The sequence below is a fragment of the Harmonia axyridis genome, chromosome 5 (assembly GCF_914767665.1).
Source record: "Harmonia axyridis chromosome 5, icHarAxyr1.1, whole genome shotgun sequence".
In the NCBI taxonomy this organism is placed as follows: domain Eukaryota; kingdom Metazoa; phylum Arthropoda; class Insecta; order Coleoptera; family Coccinellidae; genus Harmonia; species Harmonia axyridis.
Genome location: NC_059505.1, coordinates 4,641,584 through 4,660,629, shown reverse-complemented (window position 1 = coordinate 4,660,629; position 19,046 = coordinate 4,641,584). Strand labels below are relative to the sequence as shown.

At 39.0% G+C, this 19,046-nt stretch overlaps 1 protein-coding gene and 1 non-coding gene across 5 annotated transcripts in view; one reads left to right on the top strand and one right to left on the bottom strand.

The window, feature by feature from the left end:
• LOC123681047 (telomerase-binding protein EST1A) overlaps positions 1-19,046 on the bottom strand; it is an 83,789-nt gene that overhangs the window by 13,504 nt on the left and 51,239 nt on the right. For all 4 annotated transcript variants that reach the window (XM_045619235.1, XM_045619238.1, XM_045619236.1 and 1 more), the window contains 2 exons: positions 9,005-9,263; positions 5,433-5,533 (listed from right to left, as the gene is read on the bottom strand). In XM_045619235.1, coding sequence (XP_045475191.1) covers positions 5,433-5,533; positions 9,005-9,263 — 360 coding nt within the window. The remainder of the gene's footprint in view (positions 1-5,432; positions 5,534-9,004; positions 9,264-19,046) is intronic.
• On the top strand, positions 6,739-6,896 carry LOC123681378. Its single transcript, XR_006747690.1, has one exon. It is a non-coding gene; the product is annotated as a U4 spliceosomal RNA (small nuclear RNA).

Sequence of the window (19,046 nt, the reverse complement as noted above, 5' to 3'; positions counted from 1 at the left end):
TCTTCCACGAGTTCAAAATTCAAAAACGAGCCACGAAGTGGCGAGTTTTGGAATGAACGAGTGGTAGAATGAGCCTTCTGTACGAGCATTATACATTATTTTCTCTAATTCATTGCATTTTCATTGAAATTAATGAAATATTTCCATAAATATAATTTAGTGATTTTTGCATTGAAAAATGTTGGTTAGCAGAACTGATTTCTTTAAGGCAATTTGATGAATTGGCAGATGAAGCCGTAGCGGAAAGTTCGGAGTGCCAACATAGAATAATAAAATATAACCATGAAAACTGTGCGTTTCTGATATATTCTCGCACGATTTTGTTCTACAAGATGTGGAAGAATGAACGGAATAACCACAGAATTAGAGAAAAATAATTTCACACGGCACTTTGCCAAACACCTCGTTTGGTAGACCAATGAAATTGGGTTTTGAGAAGTAGTTTCCTTGAAAACGCAAGAAACGAACAGATACTGACAACGAAGGCCATTTTGAATTGAATTAGGTACTTATATTACTTGAATTATTCAAATTTGGGCAGTTATAGGAAATTAGTGTATTTTGCAACAAATGGGGAAAGTCCAACTTTTCTCACGAGTGTGGAGGCTTGTGTCTGAAAGGCCAGTGCGCGAGTGAGAAAAGGACTTTCCCACACTATACTTTTCCTACAACGGCACAAATTTAAACAATTCGAGTAAGGTACCTAATTCAATTCAAAATGGCCTCCGTTGACAGTATCAGTTCATTTCTTGCCTTACCATAAAAAAGACTTCCCAAAAGACCAATTTCATTGGCCTACCAAGCGAGGTGTGGGCAGAGTGCCGTGTGAGATAATATTTCTCACAGTATGAGCAATACATAGTTCTGAAATTGAGTAAGCAATGAAGAATACGCTACTTTACATAGCTATTGTAGGAAAAGTATAGTGTGCAACATGTGGAGAAAGCCCTTTTCTCACTCGTGAGAAGAGTTGGACTTTCCCCACTTGTTGCACAATATAATCTTGTGGCATACGGCTCAGTCCACACGGAAAAATACAACCACCTGCAGTGGTACAACGCGAAAAATTGCAAATAATCGATAGCAATATCGAATAGAATAGCACCAGTCGGTGACACTCCACGCACTTGACGACGTCTTCGTGCACACGTATGTCGGGTAGCTCTTCTTCGCGCCGTCCAGATAAAACGCCGACAGACAATCCTCCACTTTTTTTTTCTCCCCGATCATCGGAGTTACGTTAGCCGATCCTGTTTGATATGTGCGGACACATACGAGGCGCCGAACCTCACATCGGAGAACAGGTAAAGTCGGAACGGGCACGTAGCGCAAGAGAACATGTATGTAGTATAAATAGAAACGTGGATATTTTTAGCATAGTTGGTCAGTTATGTTTACGACAGATTACGGCGGAACGATTCACCTACGAGAAGCTCGGAGATCTATTTATAAAACGAATATATATTTTCATTCTCCGCGACCGCCCGCCCGTACGCGCCAAGATAATCGGCCTTATTAGCATAAATTAAATCAACAATAATAAATATTCCGCAAGAACGTGGCCTGGTCCTAAACGAGATGAAGAAGAAGAGGGCAGAAATATCATACGCCATTTCCTGAGGTGGAAGAACTGCCTTTAAGGTCGTTGATCGCCTGTCTTAATGATAGTAAAGGCAGAAACAGGAAAAGTGTTCATTGCGGAGCAGAGCGTGGTCATACAGAAGGAGAGTTCAATTAAACTCTTCTTCTGCGCTTTCGAAATGTTGAACTACAAACCATCATCGCAGATAACTAACCAAAATCGAAGATTGACATCAAATGGTTACATTTTAAATCAAACTTATAGATGAACCACAAATTTACTTTGTTTTCTTTTCGAAATTATATTCAATATTACCCAAAAGCAAAATCCTGCTTTAAGAATCTCGTACCTCTTACTCCTCATAATACTGGATATTTTAGATTTCAGATTCAATCTAAACAAAAAGAAGAAATGGAAAAAATGAGAGAACATCTAAAAACTAAAACGATGACACACAATATTGTAGATTTAAGATTGCACCAAGGCATAATGGTCTATTGTGTCCCCGGTAGAGATGTTTTCGCCATTGGTCGTGGTGGTCTACAGCTCGCCCTCCAGTTCCAGAAATCTAATGAACCCCAATATTTGGGATGACTCCAAGGAAGCTACTTCCTCACTTCTACAAAGTCTCTTGTCCAAAGTATTTTTTGCGTTGGCTAGCGATGGCGATACATTTCGTCACCAGGTGATAAGGAGTTTCTTCCTCCTTCAAACGCAATCTGCACTAGTCGTTTTCTGCTATACTCATTCTCATGAGGTGCTTCCCAAGGAGGCAATGCCCCCTCCCCCAAGGAATCCAGTAAGAAGGTGTAGCATATTCTTGCTAAGATATTTCTTAGATTTCGAAGTATCAAAGTTTGGAAGAAACTTTCTGGAATGATCCAAACCAGGTAAATTTCGTCAGAGTGTTTCTATTTCGCTTTTTTTATTTTCCTGAAACTCTTTCTTTTAGGTATATTGATGAACAACAAGGATCAAATCGATTACAAATAGTTATGAGACCACCAATTGAATAACCACCATTTTCTATTTCCCTGATAAAGTGGAGGTCTAGAAGATATACGCACCTCCTTGCAAGTTTCGAACAGAAAAAGCTGATCACCAACAATAAAAACTACTACATGTAGATAAAGAAGTTCCATGATAGATTCCAAGAGTTATATGATGTTCTCTTCTTGAGAGCCTCACTCACCAAGGGGGACTACATCAACTTGGAGAAGCTCGCAAGGTTAACGGTAGACACCCAAAAAAGGAGATGTCACTCAGAATGCACTGATCGAATGATGTAGTGTAGATAATAGGTGCAGCAATTCAATTTGACAAAAGGCTGGAGATGCAAAGTACTCCAATACCTAGAAAGATTGTATAACGATACTCCTAAGAAAAGTTACAAGGCAGATGGAGAAAAAATATATTCGATATTCATTTTTGTGGCAAAAATTCTGTAAATGAAAAAATAAAAGCTGTACCACTTATCAAAATGATTCTTTATGTTCACTTGAAGGCTTTTCAGCACTACATCTCTATCACCTGCCGAAGAGAAATAATACGTCGCTGAACTGATCAATCGAGCAATAGTAATTGTTTTGTCAGCAGGATGAAGATTCCTTCAGAATGAAGAAAAAAGAATTCTGATTATTCGAAAAGCATTTTATAGCAATAACATATTTTTTAAGGTGATCTATATTCACTCTGAGATGAAATCTAACAAATGAAATGTTAGACTTTAAACGAACCAATGAGGAAATGAGTTCCTCGCCTATTTGGGAAGTCAGAAACAGGTTTTCCAGTTGCTATTATTTTTATTGACATAAAACCTACAAGTTTCAACGAATTAAGATATCTCTGAAGATATCAAAACAAGCACCACAAAACTCAGCACATAATGTGCAATAGTCTTCCAATGGAAACACCAAATGGAAAACTCATGAGACCAATATTCTTTTCTAAAGCGAGGTAAAGTTTTGTTTTGATAGTCCCTGTACTACTTACTGGCTACGTTTACCACCGAGATACATAATTATCTAGAGCGAACGCCAAAACAACCTGATAACATCGCTCGATTACAAAATCGACCTTGCGCTCGCTAAAAATAACCAAGAGGAAGGAACAACCCCATCAAAAACACCGGTTCTGACGATGGTTATTCCCTCCTCGATAAACACCAGTCCGCTCTCGCTAATTACCTCTCCGAAATTCCACCATGAAGAGGCCATCCTACCGACCACGCGATAATGGCACCTCTAGGTACAGTCCGAAAACCTACCCTCGTCGGAGTCGCGCGACCAGAATTCAAATCGGCCCCAAATCTCACTCCGCCTCGATTGATATCCACATTCCAGCGCAGAATTTCGGCCGTCGAACCCCGGAGACCGCATATTTTTTGTTTTTTTTTAATTAATCGATCGAACGCGCGAAACGATGACCCCACCTGGCGCGTTTACCGCACCCTGCGGCACCCCAATCACGAGGGAGGAGGAGAGGGACGTATTAATTTAGGCGGAGGCGTTTATTTCTGCCGATAGAGGGCGCTCGTGTACCACGCACGTTTTTTCCAATCCGAAATCGTAGTAAGATGGGCATCAGAGGCTGAGCTTTTTTCGAACTTATAATTATTGACCAATTGGGACAATGGCTGCATACAGGGCTCATCGACCGATAACTTTATGCAGGAATTGCGCCTTGCGAGGATTCAGACGCGTGCAATGTTCTTCCATTCGGCTTGGTCCTTTTTTTTGAGCTGGAGGTGTTCACTTATGCTAATTTTGAAACAGAGATGAGTTCGGTCGGTCTCACGAACACTATTGGATTGAAACGTCTGTATACGGGCGAAATATTGAATAAGAAACGACGAATGATGGAATTTATTCTTAACTTTATCCTCTTTTCGCTTCTCTCCTTATTCCTTTTTCAACTGCTCTATTACACTCTCTCTTCTCACTCCATCTCTTTATTCACTCACACATTTCTTTATCTCATTTCTCACACCCTATTCTCTCACTGTCTCTTCTATCATTCCCTCTTCTCTCACACTCTCTTCTCTAACCCCCCCTTTTTCTCACTCTCTCTTCTCTAACTCCCTCTTTTGTCACACTCCCTTCTCTCACTCTCTTTTATCTCACTCCCTCTTTTTTAACTCCCTAACTCTCTTTTCTCTCACTCTCTTCCCTCACTTTCTCTTCTAAGATTCTCTCTTCTCTCACTCTTTTATATCTCAATCCCTCATCCCTAACTCCCTCTTCTCTCCCACCCTCTTCTCTCACTCCCTCTTCTCTCACTCTCTCTACTCACACTAATTCTTCTCACAACCTTTCTTCTCACTCTATATCTTTATTTCCTCACACACCCATTCTTTTCTCTCACTCTCTCATTTCTCACACTGTCTTCCCTCACTTCCTCTTCTAATATTCCCTCTTCTCACACTCATTCCTCTATCATTCCCTCATCCTGTCTCCTCTCACCTCTCACTTCCTCTTATCTCATCCTCTTCTCTCACTTTCTCTGAGCTCACTCTCTCTTATTCCTCTCTCTAATTCAGTCTCTCACAGTAACTTTGGTACCGATCGATGGTACCTTTATTCAGAAAACAAACTGATTCTACAGTCGATATTTTTAACATTTCCTACGAAAAAATACAAACCAAAGATCAGAATAAAACAAACAGAATAAAGCTCTGTAAACAAATTAAACGACAATTGACGCTTTATAGTGAGTTAGAAATGCAGAAGACTTTGAAAGGTTCATCAAATCATGTTAGATTTTTATAGCAGAATTCGTTCTATTCGAAAAAAATTCAAAAGTTTAATCAGGAAATGATGGAAAATGAGAAACACATCCGATGAAATCTTACCTTCAAGCTGCTCATTCGAGAATACGGACGACGCTGTCTGATCCAATTGTCTCAGCAGATTTATCAACATCGCCAATCTGGTCCAAGGGTCCACGGGAGCCCTGCAAAAAAAAAGAGAAAAAACACATTATCGATGTTAATCACGATAGTAATGATCTATTAGCCGAAAGATCCATAAACACAGCGAAAGATGATGATTAATGGAACTCCTCGTACGTTCTCGAATAATGCATATTTAGAACGTTATAACTTCATGATGTATGTTCGGGAGATGCTGCGAAGGATAAAAAAGAAATAATAATGAACGTAATTTATGAGGAGAATGATTGAAAAAGCAGTCTGTCGAGATAATGGCCGAGCTAGAAGAAACTGAATGATCCGAGTCTAATTTTGTGGTTAGATCGAAATCAGTCTACTTCTTCTTCGATTTCGTCCATCATTTCTGGCATTTTCAATTAAATTTCTAGGTAGCTTGTGATGTTATGATCGCTGAGAAACGGTTTTTGATCAATTTAGACGAAGAACGTATGGTTGCAGGTGTTGAAAAACGATGATTCCCTTCTAAAGAAGGGCTAGGTGGCAGACATAAAAAACATTGTTTTCCAAGGCGCCTAATTATTGCCTAAAAAAATTCATAACAGGCTATTGTTCGAACTTTTGAAGCATTATTAATATTCAAAGTGATGTCGAAAAGAAACATAAATTTCTTAGCAAAGAATGCCATGAAAACATGCCTTGATACTTCAACTAAGATGCATAGAAACCCTGGTGTGTCTACTTATTTATAACTGTAAAACTTTAAGACAAAACGGGAATTTTTTCAGATTTATGCCTACTTGATTTCAAGAGATCACTAGAGTTTCAGATGGGGCATACATCGTTTATATTTGACATTTCTCGAGACCTTTGCCTTCAGAATAATAGTTTATATTCTAATCTAGTGACAATCTTGTAGATGCAACCTCCACCAACGCCTTCAAGAATGGATATGACGGATGGATTACCCAACCTCGAGAATAATACGTCCTAATTTTTTTCTCATTGTAAACCATAATTTTTGTTTTGAGTTATATTTAGTTTCCGAATGTTATTTTTTTAAGTTTGAGTTTATAGATATTTGTACCTCTACTCTTATTGAAACAATAAAAATAATAATAATAATCTTCTATTCCCTGAATAGACTTATAGCTGTCATTATGTTTCAATAATTTCATTTATTTAATTCGATATGAACTGAATTGTAATTTTTGCGAAAGTTTGTCGAATCATTATTTCATTTTTGAGAGCCGATAGACAGATAGCAGGAGGCTTTGCGCAGAGGCAATATCGTAATCAATGAGGGTTTCCCGAGATGCGATTATTGCTAGTTGAAGATAGCAGGAATTCGAGCAATTCTTGATGGCGCCACCTTCCAGAACTTTGCTAAGTTCTAGCCAAAGCAACAGGTGGACTATCTCAAAAAGTCTGAAACAAAATCCAATCAGTGCACACACCAGAGTTTCTTTGCATCATAACTTCAATACAATACTATTCGTGAATTGTTTGGAACAATTTTCTTAGAGAAAGGTAAATTCATATGAAAATAAAAAAAACAGTTAGAAAAATTTGATTTTTTTCCAGATATATGCCAAATATATCTGCTCCAAACCATTGAAGGACACTGCAAATTTGTCTATTTCGAATGAAATCGTTTTTTCTACAATGTCTTCACGCAACTGCTACTCAAGCTCATAAATTACTTTTCTGAAAATAATAATCAGCTCCAAATTTTGGCACACCATGAAACATTTCAAAACCAGCCAAAATGATCCCATAGCATAGGTACAGAGCAGACGCGTGTCAGTTGAGCTGATATGATGCAGCATGCGTTGTTTGATATCAGAATACGTGCTAGTAGATATGAATCAACCTCGAATGTGCAAGAGATGATCTGAGTCTCCAGCATCATTCATCTTCGTGAGCAAAGAAGCACGTGAAAATCGCTATGAATTGTATACAATACTACAATAAGAAGTTTCATTTCGAATAGCCCGCTATCTGGGGAGCTGTGACTTTTGAAACTTTTGACTTTTGACAAGTAACTACTTTTTTTTAATATCAAAATGTACCTCTTATCAGGAAACCCTTCATATCATCAATTATATTAACTGACAAAGAAATTGCAACTCCCAGAAGGAGCTGTTTAAATTTTCAATTGTTTTAGGTAAAACATAGAGAGTATAGCAAGGAGTAAATGATTGGATTTAGAGAAAAAATCGTGAAGGTTATTTCATTTCAACAATTTTTGTTACTTTGAATTTTACAACAAACCAGCTGTTCGAGTAGATCCAAAGTCGATGTTTAGTTGTTGTTGAAATGCCTAGAGCACGTGTACGCGGAAATTATCGCCAGCTTAGTGAATTTGAAAGATGTCGAATTATTGATCTACGGGAGGCAGGGTTGTCATTTCGAGAAATCGCTAACCGTACGAACGGAAATCCAACTACTGTTATGAGATGTTGTCGAGCGTAATTTGATAATGCCCAAAATCGAAGAAAAGTAGGCACCGGGCATCGAAGGGGACAAATGAAGTTCAAGATCGACGTCTAAGACTTATGGCCATTAGAGACCGATTTGCGACAACTCGATCTTTGGCTAATGAGTGGTTAGGAGAACAAGGCCATCCTGTAGCTCAGCTCAGCATCTTGTCTTACCTCTGACGGTTGAGCATCGCCGGCAACGATTACAGTGGTGCAGAGAACGCCAACATTGGAATGTGGAATGGCATCAGGTCGTCTTTTCTGATGATTCTCGATTTTCCTTGGGTGCACATGATGGCCGAAGAAGGGTTAGTCGACGTCGGGGAGAAAGACGTGAACCTCTGTTTGATGTAAAGCGTCATGTACAACGGACATTAGGCGTTATGGTATGGGGTGCTATTGTACATGCGAGTAGGTCACCTTAAGTCTTCATTCGAGGTAACATGACAGCGCTGCGTTACCTTCAAGAAATAGTGGAGGCATATGTTCTCCCTTACCTTAACCTGCTCGAGAATCCAATATTTCAACAAGATAATTCCCGATCTCATGTTGCCGGAGTTAGTTTAACCTTTTTCGAAGCGACTCATGTGAATATTTTGCCATGGCCCAGATCCCTTGATATTTCGCCCATAGAGCATGTTTGGGACATCATGGGTAGAAGGCTTGGAAATTTACCTCAGTCCCCACGGACTTTAGCTGCTCTGAGGCATGAAGTACGAGTAGCTTGGGATAGTATCCCTCAAGAATGAATAGACCATCTTATTACATCAATGCCGAGACGTGTTGGGGAGTGTTAGATAATCGCGGTGGACAAATACATTATTAACAAAATTATTAAAAAAAAATAGTAAACCCATCGTTTTTTCTCCAAATTTCAATCATTTACTCCTTGCTACCCTATGTATGTTTTAACAAAAAAAAAAATTTAATTTAAACAGCTCATTCTGGGTGTTGCAGTTTCTTTGTCACTTAGTATACATAAAGCACAGAAAGGTTTCCCAAAAATAGACTGATCCAGTAGACACAACTGTGGACGGAAAAAAATCCACTTACCCTACTCTATAGTCTTGCGTTGACGGAGGAGGGTTCCATACGCTGCTATGGCACAGCATCCAGTCGCACCAAATCTTGATGGGAGGCAACAATACGTGGGTGTCCATCGAAACTTCGTTGAGTTTTTCAGGTTTCGAAGCCAGGTGTTCGTCTAGAAGGGATACGCACCTTTCCAGAATGAGATTGAACATTTGCAACGAAACAACAAGTGCGCATTCTTGAAATTCTGATCTGTAGCCGCTGAGTCTTTGTTCGGGATCTGAAAACAAAAAGAAAAAATGTTAAATACGGAACGATACAATCTTATACCATCATTGATTGGTATGCTAAGTTTAAACGTGAAGAAATGAGCACCGAAGACGGCGAACTCAGTTGACGCTCAAGATAGGCTGTCACCGACGAAAAACAAAAGTTTTCAAAATAATTTTGAATGACCGTAAAGTGAAGTCGCTCAAGATAGCAGACATTGTGAAGTTATCATCTGAACGTGTACATCATTTCATTCACGAATATTTGTACATGAGAAAGTTGCGTGCAAAATGGGTGCCGCGCGAGCTCACAATCGATCAAAAGCAACAACGTGTTAATGATTCTGAGCAGTGGTTGAAGCTGTTCAAGTGCAATAAACCTGAATTTTTGCGTCGATATATGACAATGGATGAAATATAGCTCCATCATTTCACTCCGGAGTCCAATTGACAGTCAGCTGAGTGGACTGCACACGATGAACAGAATCCAAAGTGAGGAAAAACACAACAGTCAGCTGTCAAGGTTATGGCATAAATATTCTGGGATGGACAAGGTATAATATTCATTGATTACCTCCAAAGCATCTACAGCGATTATTGTATAGCGTTTATTGGATCGTTTAAAGGATGAAATCGTTAAAAAACGGCCCCATTTGATGAAAAAAAGGTGTTGTTTCATCAAGACAATGCGCCGTGTCACAAATCAATGAAAACAATGACAAAATTGCATGAATTGTGTTTCGAATTGCTTCTGCATTCACCGTATTCGTCAGAACTGGCTCCTAGCGACTTTGTCCTGTTGTCAGACCTCAAAAGAAGGCTCACTGGAAAGAAATTTAGCGCCAATGAAGAAGTAATCGCCGAAACTGGGGCCTATTTGGAAGCGAAAGACAAATCGTACTACAAAAATGGTATCGAAAAGTTTTTAAGATCGCTATAGTCGCTGTATCGCCCTCGAAGGCAACTATGTTGAATAAGAATTTTACCAAAAAAAAATGTGTTTTACTATGGTAGACCGGGGACTTTTCAATTGGCCTGTTATGTGTGTTATGTGCAGGTTTCTTCAGTATTGAAATAGTTTATAAATTCCATTTTATTTTTGTAATTTTGAGTTTAGGGGCGGAAACCCCTACTTTTTCCTTTTGTGAATAATAAAAATAAAATATTAGGGAGGTCATTATCGTTGAACATGTTCTGTTGCACTGCGCTAAATACTAGAATATAAGAAATTAGCTGAATTTGCCCACAAATCTCCGAAAGTTCTCTACAGAAAATATCAAGGAACTGATGAAATATCTGAGAGTATCCAATTTACTTCATCAAATTTAGATTTTCTGCTTGTTTTTATTCGGGTTTTATTTTGTAATTATTTTACTTTTATAAAACTTTTATTTTCACAATTATTTTAACTTTTACATGTGATGTATACGTATTTCCATTTTGTTAACTGTATATGTATATGCTATAAACTAAACGACTAATGACCAAGCAGTCGATGCCGATATTTCAATTTCAATTTTATAAGATAAAATGAAAACTCTTTATTTTCCACAAAAATACAGTTACACTAAGTCGGCAACGCCTCGTACAAAATCGCGGAATACCATCGCGTTGTATACAATCATACGCGATCCGGCAAGGCATTCTTGATCTGCCGCGTCTGGCGCCAACCTGCCCGTCCGGACGCCGCGAGCCTCATTACCGCGCTCAATTTGCCATCGGGAGTACGCAGCCGAGGGCCCCGCGGGCCGTCTTCTCTCTCTCTGCCGCTCGGGCCTTTTTTTGCCGCGGCCCGCGAACACGCGAGTGTCGATTATCGTTAGAAAATTGAAATCCGGGGGCTCCTCCTAGACGTTTACGCGCAACCGGTCGCTCTCTCTGTCTCTCTCTCATCTGTTGCGTGACGACGACGACGATGTCGTGGGCAAAAATCGAGAGTGATGTCTTTCTCGGCTAAAAGTGGTAAAATTGATACTTCTTGGACGGCGACGGCGCTATCTCTGTCAAGAGAAGCGTCTCTGGCTTTGTGGATTTTATCTGTTTCGGGCCGCGCGAGATGTGCGTACTTCGCCGTAAACTTCGTTTGATGGGATCGTCTGCCGCATGGAGAACTTCATGGCTGCAAAAAAACGCGTTACTTATTTCTGCCAAATTTTTTATTTTTTTTTATACGATATCCATGGATATACACTGTAGAAGAATTGATATTTTCTATTTCTATCGACGGAAAATCCTTGGCATCTGTCAATGCTTGCTGTCCGAAAGTAGTGCTCGATTATGCTCCACTTTTCCTATTTTAACGATTTTTTCCAAAATACAAAGGCGTACAACTTTGCTTCCGGAGTAACATGAAGAGGATTTATTTTTGATTGATTATACCAGAAATATGATAATATATGTAGTAACGGGTGTTTTTTTTCGAGGTATATAACTTTAAGTTGGCATAACTGTTCAAGATGGCGACCGATTTAACAGCTGTCAAGTGATTTATTTTCAGTTTGGTTTAGCAATTAATCATGAATAGACTCACGCCTGAACAACGCTTGCAAATAGTGCAATTTTATTTCGAAAATAATGGTTCTGTGCGGAATACGTATGGCGCACTACGTCCATTTTATTTTGTTTAGCGATGAAGCGCACTTCTGGTTGAATGGCTACGTCAACAAACAAAACTGCCGCATTTGGAGTGAAGCTAATCCTCAAGTGTATGTCGAAACACCGTTACATCCAGAAAAACTTACTGTTTGGTGCACTTTATGGGCTGGTGGAATCATTGGTCCGTACTTCTTCAAAAACGAGGATGGCCAGAACGTTACAGTCAATGGTGATCGGTATAGAGCCATGATTACTAACTTTTTCATTCCTGAATTGAACAACCATAATGTCCAGGAGCTATTCTTCCAACAAGACGGCGCAATATGTCTCACAGCTCGTGCCACAATCGATTTATTGAAAGACACGTTTAGTGACCGCCTAATTTCACGTTTTGGACCTGTGAATTGGCCTCCAAGATCTTGTGATTTAACACCGCTAGACTACTTTCTGTGGGGCTATGTAAAGTCATTGGTCTATGCGGATAAGCCACAAACCCTTGACCATTTGGAAGACAACATTCGCCGTGTTATTGCCGATATACGGCCACAAATGTTGGAAAAAGTCATCGAAAATTGGACGTCCAGATTGGACTACATCCGAGCCAGCCGTGGCGGTCATATGCCAGAAATCATATTTAAAATGTAATGCCACAAGATTATCATGCGGATAGATGAAATTCATGTCAATCGAATAATCCATCGTTGTTTTATTGCAATTTAAAGTTCTATAGCTCTAAAAAAAACACCCTTTAAATAACCCGAAAAAAGTCCAAAAATGTTGGGGTTCTTCGGCCCTCGTCAAGTTTAATCAAGTTCGGAATTTTTTCCAGCAGACCCACCTTTTTTGTATTTGTCTACTGGACAATTTTTTGTCAAATTCATAATTTTATGACAAATTTCTCAACCTAGTATCTTGGTAAGATTAGCTTTCGAGCATTCGATTGTCATGAAATTATCTCGTATATTATCAATAATACTACTGATAATTCACTTGATGTTTCGTCAATACATCGATCGAATGCACAAGCCTCGCGACAAAAAGACGAATAAACGACTTAACCAACCAAGATAACCGAGCGGAAAGCCCCATAGCAACAGAAATTCGGTAATTAATTAATTAGTTGCAACCAGCAGCATCAGAAAAACTGGAACGACCAACTCGAACTTCCTGGAAAGCCCCCAATTACTCTCGCGCGCAACGACATCATTTGGGGGGACTTAGCCCGTTTCCCAGAACTTCAAACGACTTTTTGCTGGAAACTCTCGAGAAGCCCGTCTGTACGAATCGGCCGATAGAGGGGGCTTTTTCGGCAGTTTTAATATGCAGGTACACCTCGCCCCGCCGAGGTGCATCTTCGATATCCGAGCTAGCCCCCCCCCCCTCCCCACGTCCCTGCGTTTTCGGTACTGGCAGGTTGAACGAACGCAATCATTGGCGTTTTTCCCATCGTTACCGTTAATAACTCCGTAATGTTCATGGAAAAAGTTAATATCTCGCCAGGAGAACATTCTTTCGTGAACATTTCCATTGGACACGGTGGTGATTACGCCCTACGGTTTCAGGAATTGCGTTCATCGCAAGATTTGAAAGTAACGCGACTACTAGTACGAACTTTGAGAATTGCTCAACTTATACAACATACAAATCATACTTTTGAGGGTGTGAAACGTATAATCTGCAATTATTTTGGATGAAACTTAATATAGAGAAGTTCGCGAATTGCCAAACAACAATAACAGTTTTCATTATAAAAGTTTATTGAGTCTACTTGATGAAGGTAATTCAATATAAATATAAAAAAAATGACAACTTTGAGTCCATTCCCTTCAGAATAATAAAATCCAAATACATAAAAGTCCCCCGTCTGATGCACAGATGTCTGAGCTAGTATTAAATCCATATGACTTTTAGTTAGTACCAACCTTTATACTCTTGGTAAGGAGTCTTGACACCTTCAGATGATACTTGTCAAAATTTGACAGCAGTCTGACCATTAGTATGTGAGATATTGCGTTGTGAGTGTAGCTACTTTTGTTATTTGTGTTATTGAAAAAAAATAATTTCGTCTGCTGATAAAATATTGCTTTTTGAAGGGGAAAAATACATTACAAACAAAATCTTGATCTGATAAAGAGTTTGCGGGGATATGCACCAAGAAAATCAACAATCATTGATTGGTATGCTAAGTTTAAACGTGGTGAAATGAGTACCGAAGACGACGAACGCAGTGGACGCCCTAAAAAGACTTTCACCGACGAAAAAATCAAAAAGTTCACTAAATAATTTTGAATGACCGTGAAGTGAAGTTGATTGAGTTAGTAAACATTGTGAAGATATTATCTGAACCTGTACATCATATCATTCACGAATATTTGTACATGAAAAAGCTGTGTGCAAAGCGGGTACCGCACGAGCTCACAATCGATCAAAAGCAACAACGTGTTAACGATTCTGAGCAGTGTTTGAAGCTGTTTAAGTGCAATAAACCTGAATTTTTGCGTCGATATGTGACAATGGATGAAACATGACTCCATCATCTCATTCCAGAGTCCAATCGACAGTCGGCTGACTGGACTGCACACGATGAACCGAATCCAATACGAGGAAAAAACTCAGTCAGCTGACAAGGTAATGGCATCAGTATTCTTGGATGCGCAAAGTATAATATTCATTGATGACCTCCAAAAGGGCCAGACCATCAACAGCGATTATTATATTGCGTTATCGGATCGTTTAAAGGATGAAATCGGCAAAAAACGGCCCCATTTGAAGAAAAAGAGATGCCTTTTCAACAAGACAATTCCCCGTGTCACAAATCAATGAAAACAATGGCAAATTCGGCTTCGAATTGCTTCTGCATTCACCGTATTCGCCAGATCTGGCCCTCAGCGACTTTTTCCTATTCTCAGACCTCAAAAAAAAGCTAGTTGGGAAGAAATTCAGCGCCAATGAAGAAGTCATCGCCGAAACTGAGGCCTATTTTGAAGCGAAAGACAAATCGTACTATAAAAATGGTATCTACAAAAATGATATCGAAAAGTTGGAAGATCGCTATAATCGATGTATCGCCTTCGAAGGCAATGTTGAATAATAAAATCGAATTTTGCCAATAAAATGTGTTTGCTATGGTAGACCGGGGACTTCTCAATCGGCCTGTTAAACAGGTTAGTCAATCAATCGTCTAATTTACAATCTGCCGTCAAAGACGCACGTCAAAACATCCCAACACACATCACCACCACACGGATTTATATTTCATCCTCGTCGAAATACAAGAAAGTGAACAAGACAGCGATTTCCGTCACGGACCTCAAATAAGCCGATAAAAAGTATCCTGTGGGAATGTGTCTCTTCAAAGAGGCGATCCGCGACGTTTTCTTGTCGAACAGGAATTCTATTTGCTCGGCAAGCATCCTAACAAGCAATAATTCCGCTAATTGTGCAAATAGGATGTGCATTAGTTCGTATTTATGAGACAACGACGGATATGGCGAGGATAACATCGCAAAATCTGACACATCCACACTGCTCGATGCTACGAGTCGCCCTGAAAGTGAATTTCCATAAAGAAAATCTGCTCTTCGAAGCGAAGTATAATTTTGCAGAAGCCGGCACTGGTTTATGTCATAGCTGCATTCGTAGAACAGGATTTTCAAAAAATTCATTATGCAATATGAATCTAAGCGTATAATTGGTAACAAAATTACAAGCGATTGGATCTGCCTGATATCAGAAGACATCAAAAAAATGACACTCAACCGAAAATATTGGTTATGTAAGTGAAAGTGTTGGAAAAAATTCCTCAGAGTAATGAATATAGATAGAGGGAGCATATGTCATTTTCAGTAGGCAAATTTTGTCCCAAACATGAACTATTAAATTTGACATGAAGCGCGCGGAAATGAAAACATATCAGTGATACGATATTTCACTCAATTCGCGAGTGAATGAACGCACATCTTATGTCCCATAGTGAATCAAAGTTTCACATTAACTCAAAATATACTGAAATAAATACCTAAATATATCAGAAATTCAGAAAACAAACTTCAAACGCGCCAAACGTGAAACAACCAATGACACTAGGAGAGCGAAAGTTACCAAACCTTGGATTTCTGCAGGTAGATACAGAAAATAATAAATATTCGGCTTATTATGAATTCGACAATCAGGGAAAATAACGAATTCCAAATATTCAAATTTCCATATTTAATCGGGAATCACTCAAATAAATACATTTAATTCAATAAAATATACATTCATAACGATATAGTAAAATTGTGGATTTGAAAATATGTCACAATCCGACAACGTCATATAAACATGTTGGGGAACATGTCAAATTGCGTATACTCCCTCTATCTATGTTTATTACTCTATGGAAAAGATCCAAATGTATCCATTCCTTGGCGCGCACAACATTTGGGCCTCTCTTACAGCCCATCATGACGTTTTTGCATATGTTGCATCTGAAATCGCATCTTCATCTTAATAAGGTTCAGTTGACAGAAGAACTAAAGCCAGATAACAATGGAAAGGGTAGAACATATGCCGATTGTGTATTTGAACAACAAAGTTTGGATGACGCTTTTTGGCATCGAATTTTCTTCAGCAACGAAGCCCATTTTCACACTAAGTAAACAAGCCAAATTGTGGAATATGGAACTGTGAAAATCCTCATGTAACTGCTGAGAGAGCATTATATTCACTGTACTGTTCAAAGTCACTGTACTGTATGGTAAGCAATTCGATATGGTGCAGTGATTGGTCTGTACCTCTTAGAAGAAGAAGGTGTCACTCAAGTCGTCTATTCTTATCGCTATAGCCATTTTTTTTTTGCAGGATATTAATGATATACAATTGGAAGTGGTTCCAGCAATATGTTGCAACAATCCCCAGAACAAGGCTCGTTTTGGTTTCATGTCAAGAAAAATTACCAGGACGCGTAATTTCTCGCTTGGCCACCAAGATTTCGTGATTTATAACCTTCGGAGTTTTTTTATGGAATTATACGAATGATCGAGTACATGTCGATAATCCTCAGATTATTGACGATCTCAAAACTAACATCTGTCAAGTTATTGGTGAGAGATTACACGGAAGACATTTCAATGATGTTGTATTTCACACATAACGTCAAGGCCCAAGCAATTTTATATTGAAATAAAAATTTGATCGATATTCTGAATGAATGTGTGATTTATTTATGTTTACTTTCGGAATGCTTATACCCAAGAAACCTTCAAGACTAGAAATAGGAAAAGGCGACAAAATGTCCAACATTTTTGTCCATTCCAATATCAATTGGTGACATGGTGTCTTCAGCGGAATAAGACAGACTTGTCCAGGGACGTCGCGCCTACAATTACCCGTGGGATTCCTACGATACCTCATTGTATCACTCTCTAACGTACTGTCGTAGAGAACCAGCTCATGCAGAAGACACCGTGCACAATAATTACGCACATGCATTCACATAGCGTGTGGATTTATTTATTCAAACTCGTGACGTGCCTTCAATCGCCCTCTGATCTATGAGAAACGCAAACCGCTGGCGAAAAGATGGATTTTCAGCAAGGAAAAAACGGGAATTGAATTTCTGGTACATCGAGAGTGTACCATGAGAATAAAAATGACCCAAGAACGCTGCCTTGTGGGACGCCTCATCATGCAGAGTGGATTGAAGGGCTCTTCTTCCCAAATGAAGCTTTAGTCTCGTACGAGGGCTACCATTTATGTATTGAGAATTGGCAGTACTGATATTGCCAGGGGAAAACTGCTATTGACATCGAAAAATTTGACATTTTTTGTGTTATAAGTACTCATAGCGATTTGAAGTACTAGCACAATTTTTATTTTTACAGTAAATTGAAAATGTTATCTCTGCCAAAATATGGATTTAACTCATGGAACTATGAAAATTATGACTTTCGACGTGGTCTAACTTAAAAAAATGCATGTATCACCATTCAAAGCCATTGCTGGTACATTGAATTCAAACGTGGACGTAGTTCGCTCACGGACGAAATCGAAAAAGGTCATCCAAAATACGTCATTCTTCCGGAAAATATTGATGCTGTGCAAAAACTACTTGATGAAGATCGTCATGTGAGATATCAAGAAATCGAGAGATGTTTTAGCATCAGTATGACTAGCATACCTGATGATATGAAACCATTTGTCTGACTGAAGTTTCCAGTAAATTGAGAGAAACAAACCCATAATACGAATCATCTTGCATCATGACAATGCAACAAATGAGTATTTGGACAAACAAACAAAAAATTAATGGGTCATCCACCTTTTCAATCTTTAGTACTGTTTGATGAGATGGTGCAATACGAATATCATCTTTCCTGTATATAGGGTGCGCAATGAGCAAGAGTAAAGTGATATTCCTGTGAATTCTAAATCTCGCTTGAGACTAGTTCCAAAAAAAACTTAATATGTTTGTTGAAGCAATGGACATGAAAACACGCTTTAATGATGAACCTTCGAGTACCTTTGGGTACTCAAAATTAGATGTTTGTTTAACAACATGAGATCTACGTAGAGAGCCTCGGTTGATATGATTGTTTCGGCTATCTAACTGAAATCCATAAAAGTTTGATTTGAAAGCAAACATATTTTATTATCATTACTTTGAAGTCTCAAAGTTGAACCACCCATGATAAGAATTTCAATCTCACAACCGGAGAATTCGAACCTCACTAATATGGCCTATCAGAATACACATCACCGTTTAATTATATCTATAGATTAAGATCGAAGTGCATAAAACTATGTCCAGGAATGCAATATCGAGTGAATTATCTATCGGACGAACATAGTGGAATGCTGCAACAAGATCCCGACGTAGATATTTCACCGAAATCGTGATCGAATCGTACGAAACCCAAATATCTAATCGGGACAACAGTTCTCATCGTTCTGAGAGTCGTAAATTGCCATTATTATTACGAAAGATGCGATTAATACGCCAAGAGGACGTGACGCATCTCGGATGGTACCTTGCCGGTGTTTTGACACCGATCTAGTTGGCTAGAGAGTTGGTTCACCTCTCCGTCCGCCGGCAACCTTCACAAGGTTACCCCGGCTGTGTAGATTGGCCGAACGGATCGTTACCTATGATGGCAATTCACACAAACGCTATCAGGACCGAAGAGACTATCTCTTCTCACACGGGATGCTATAGAGAA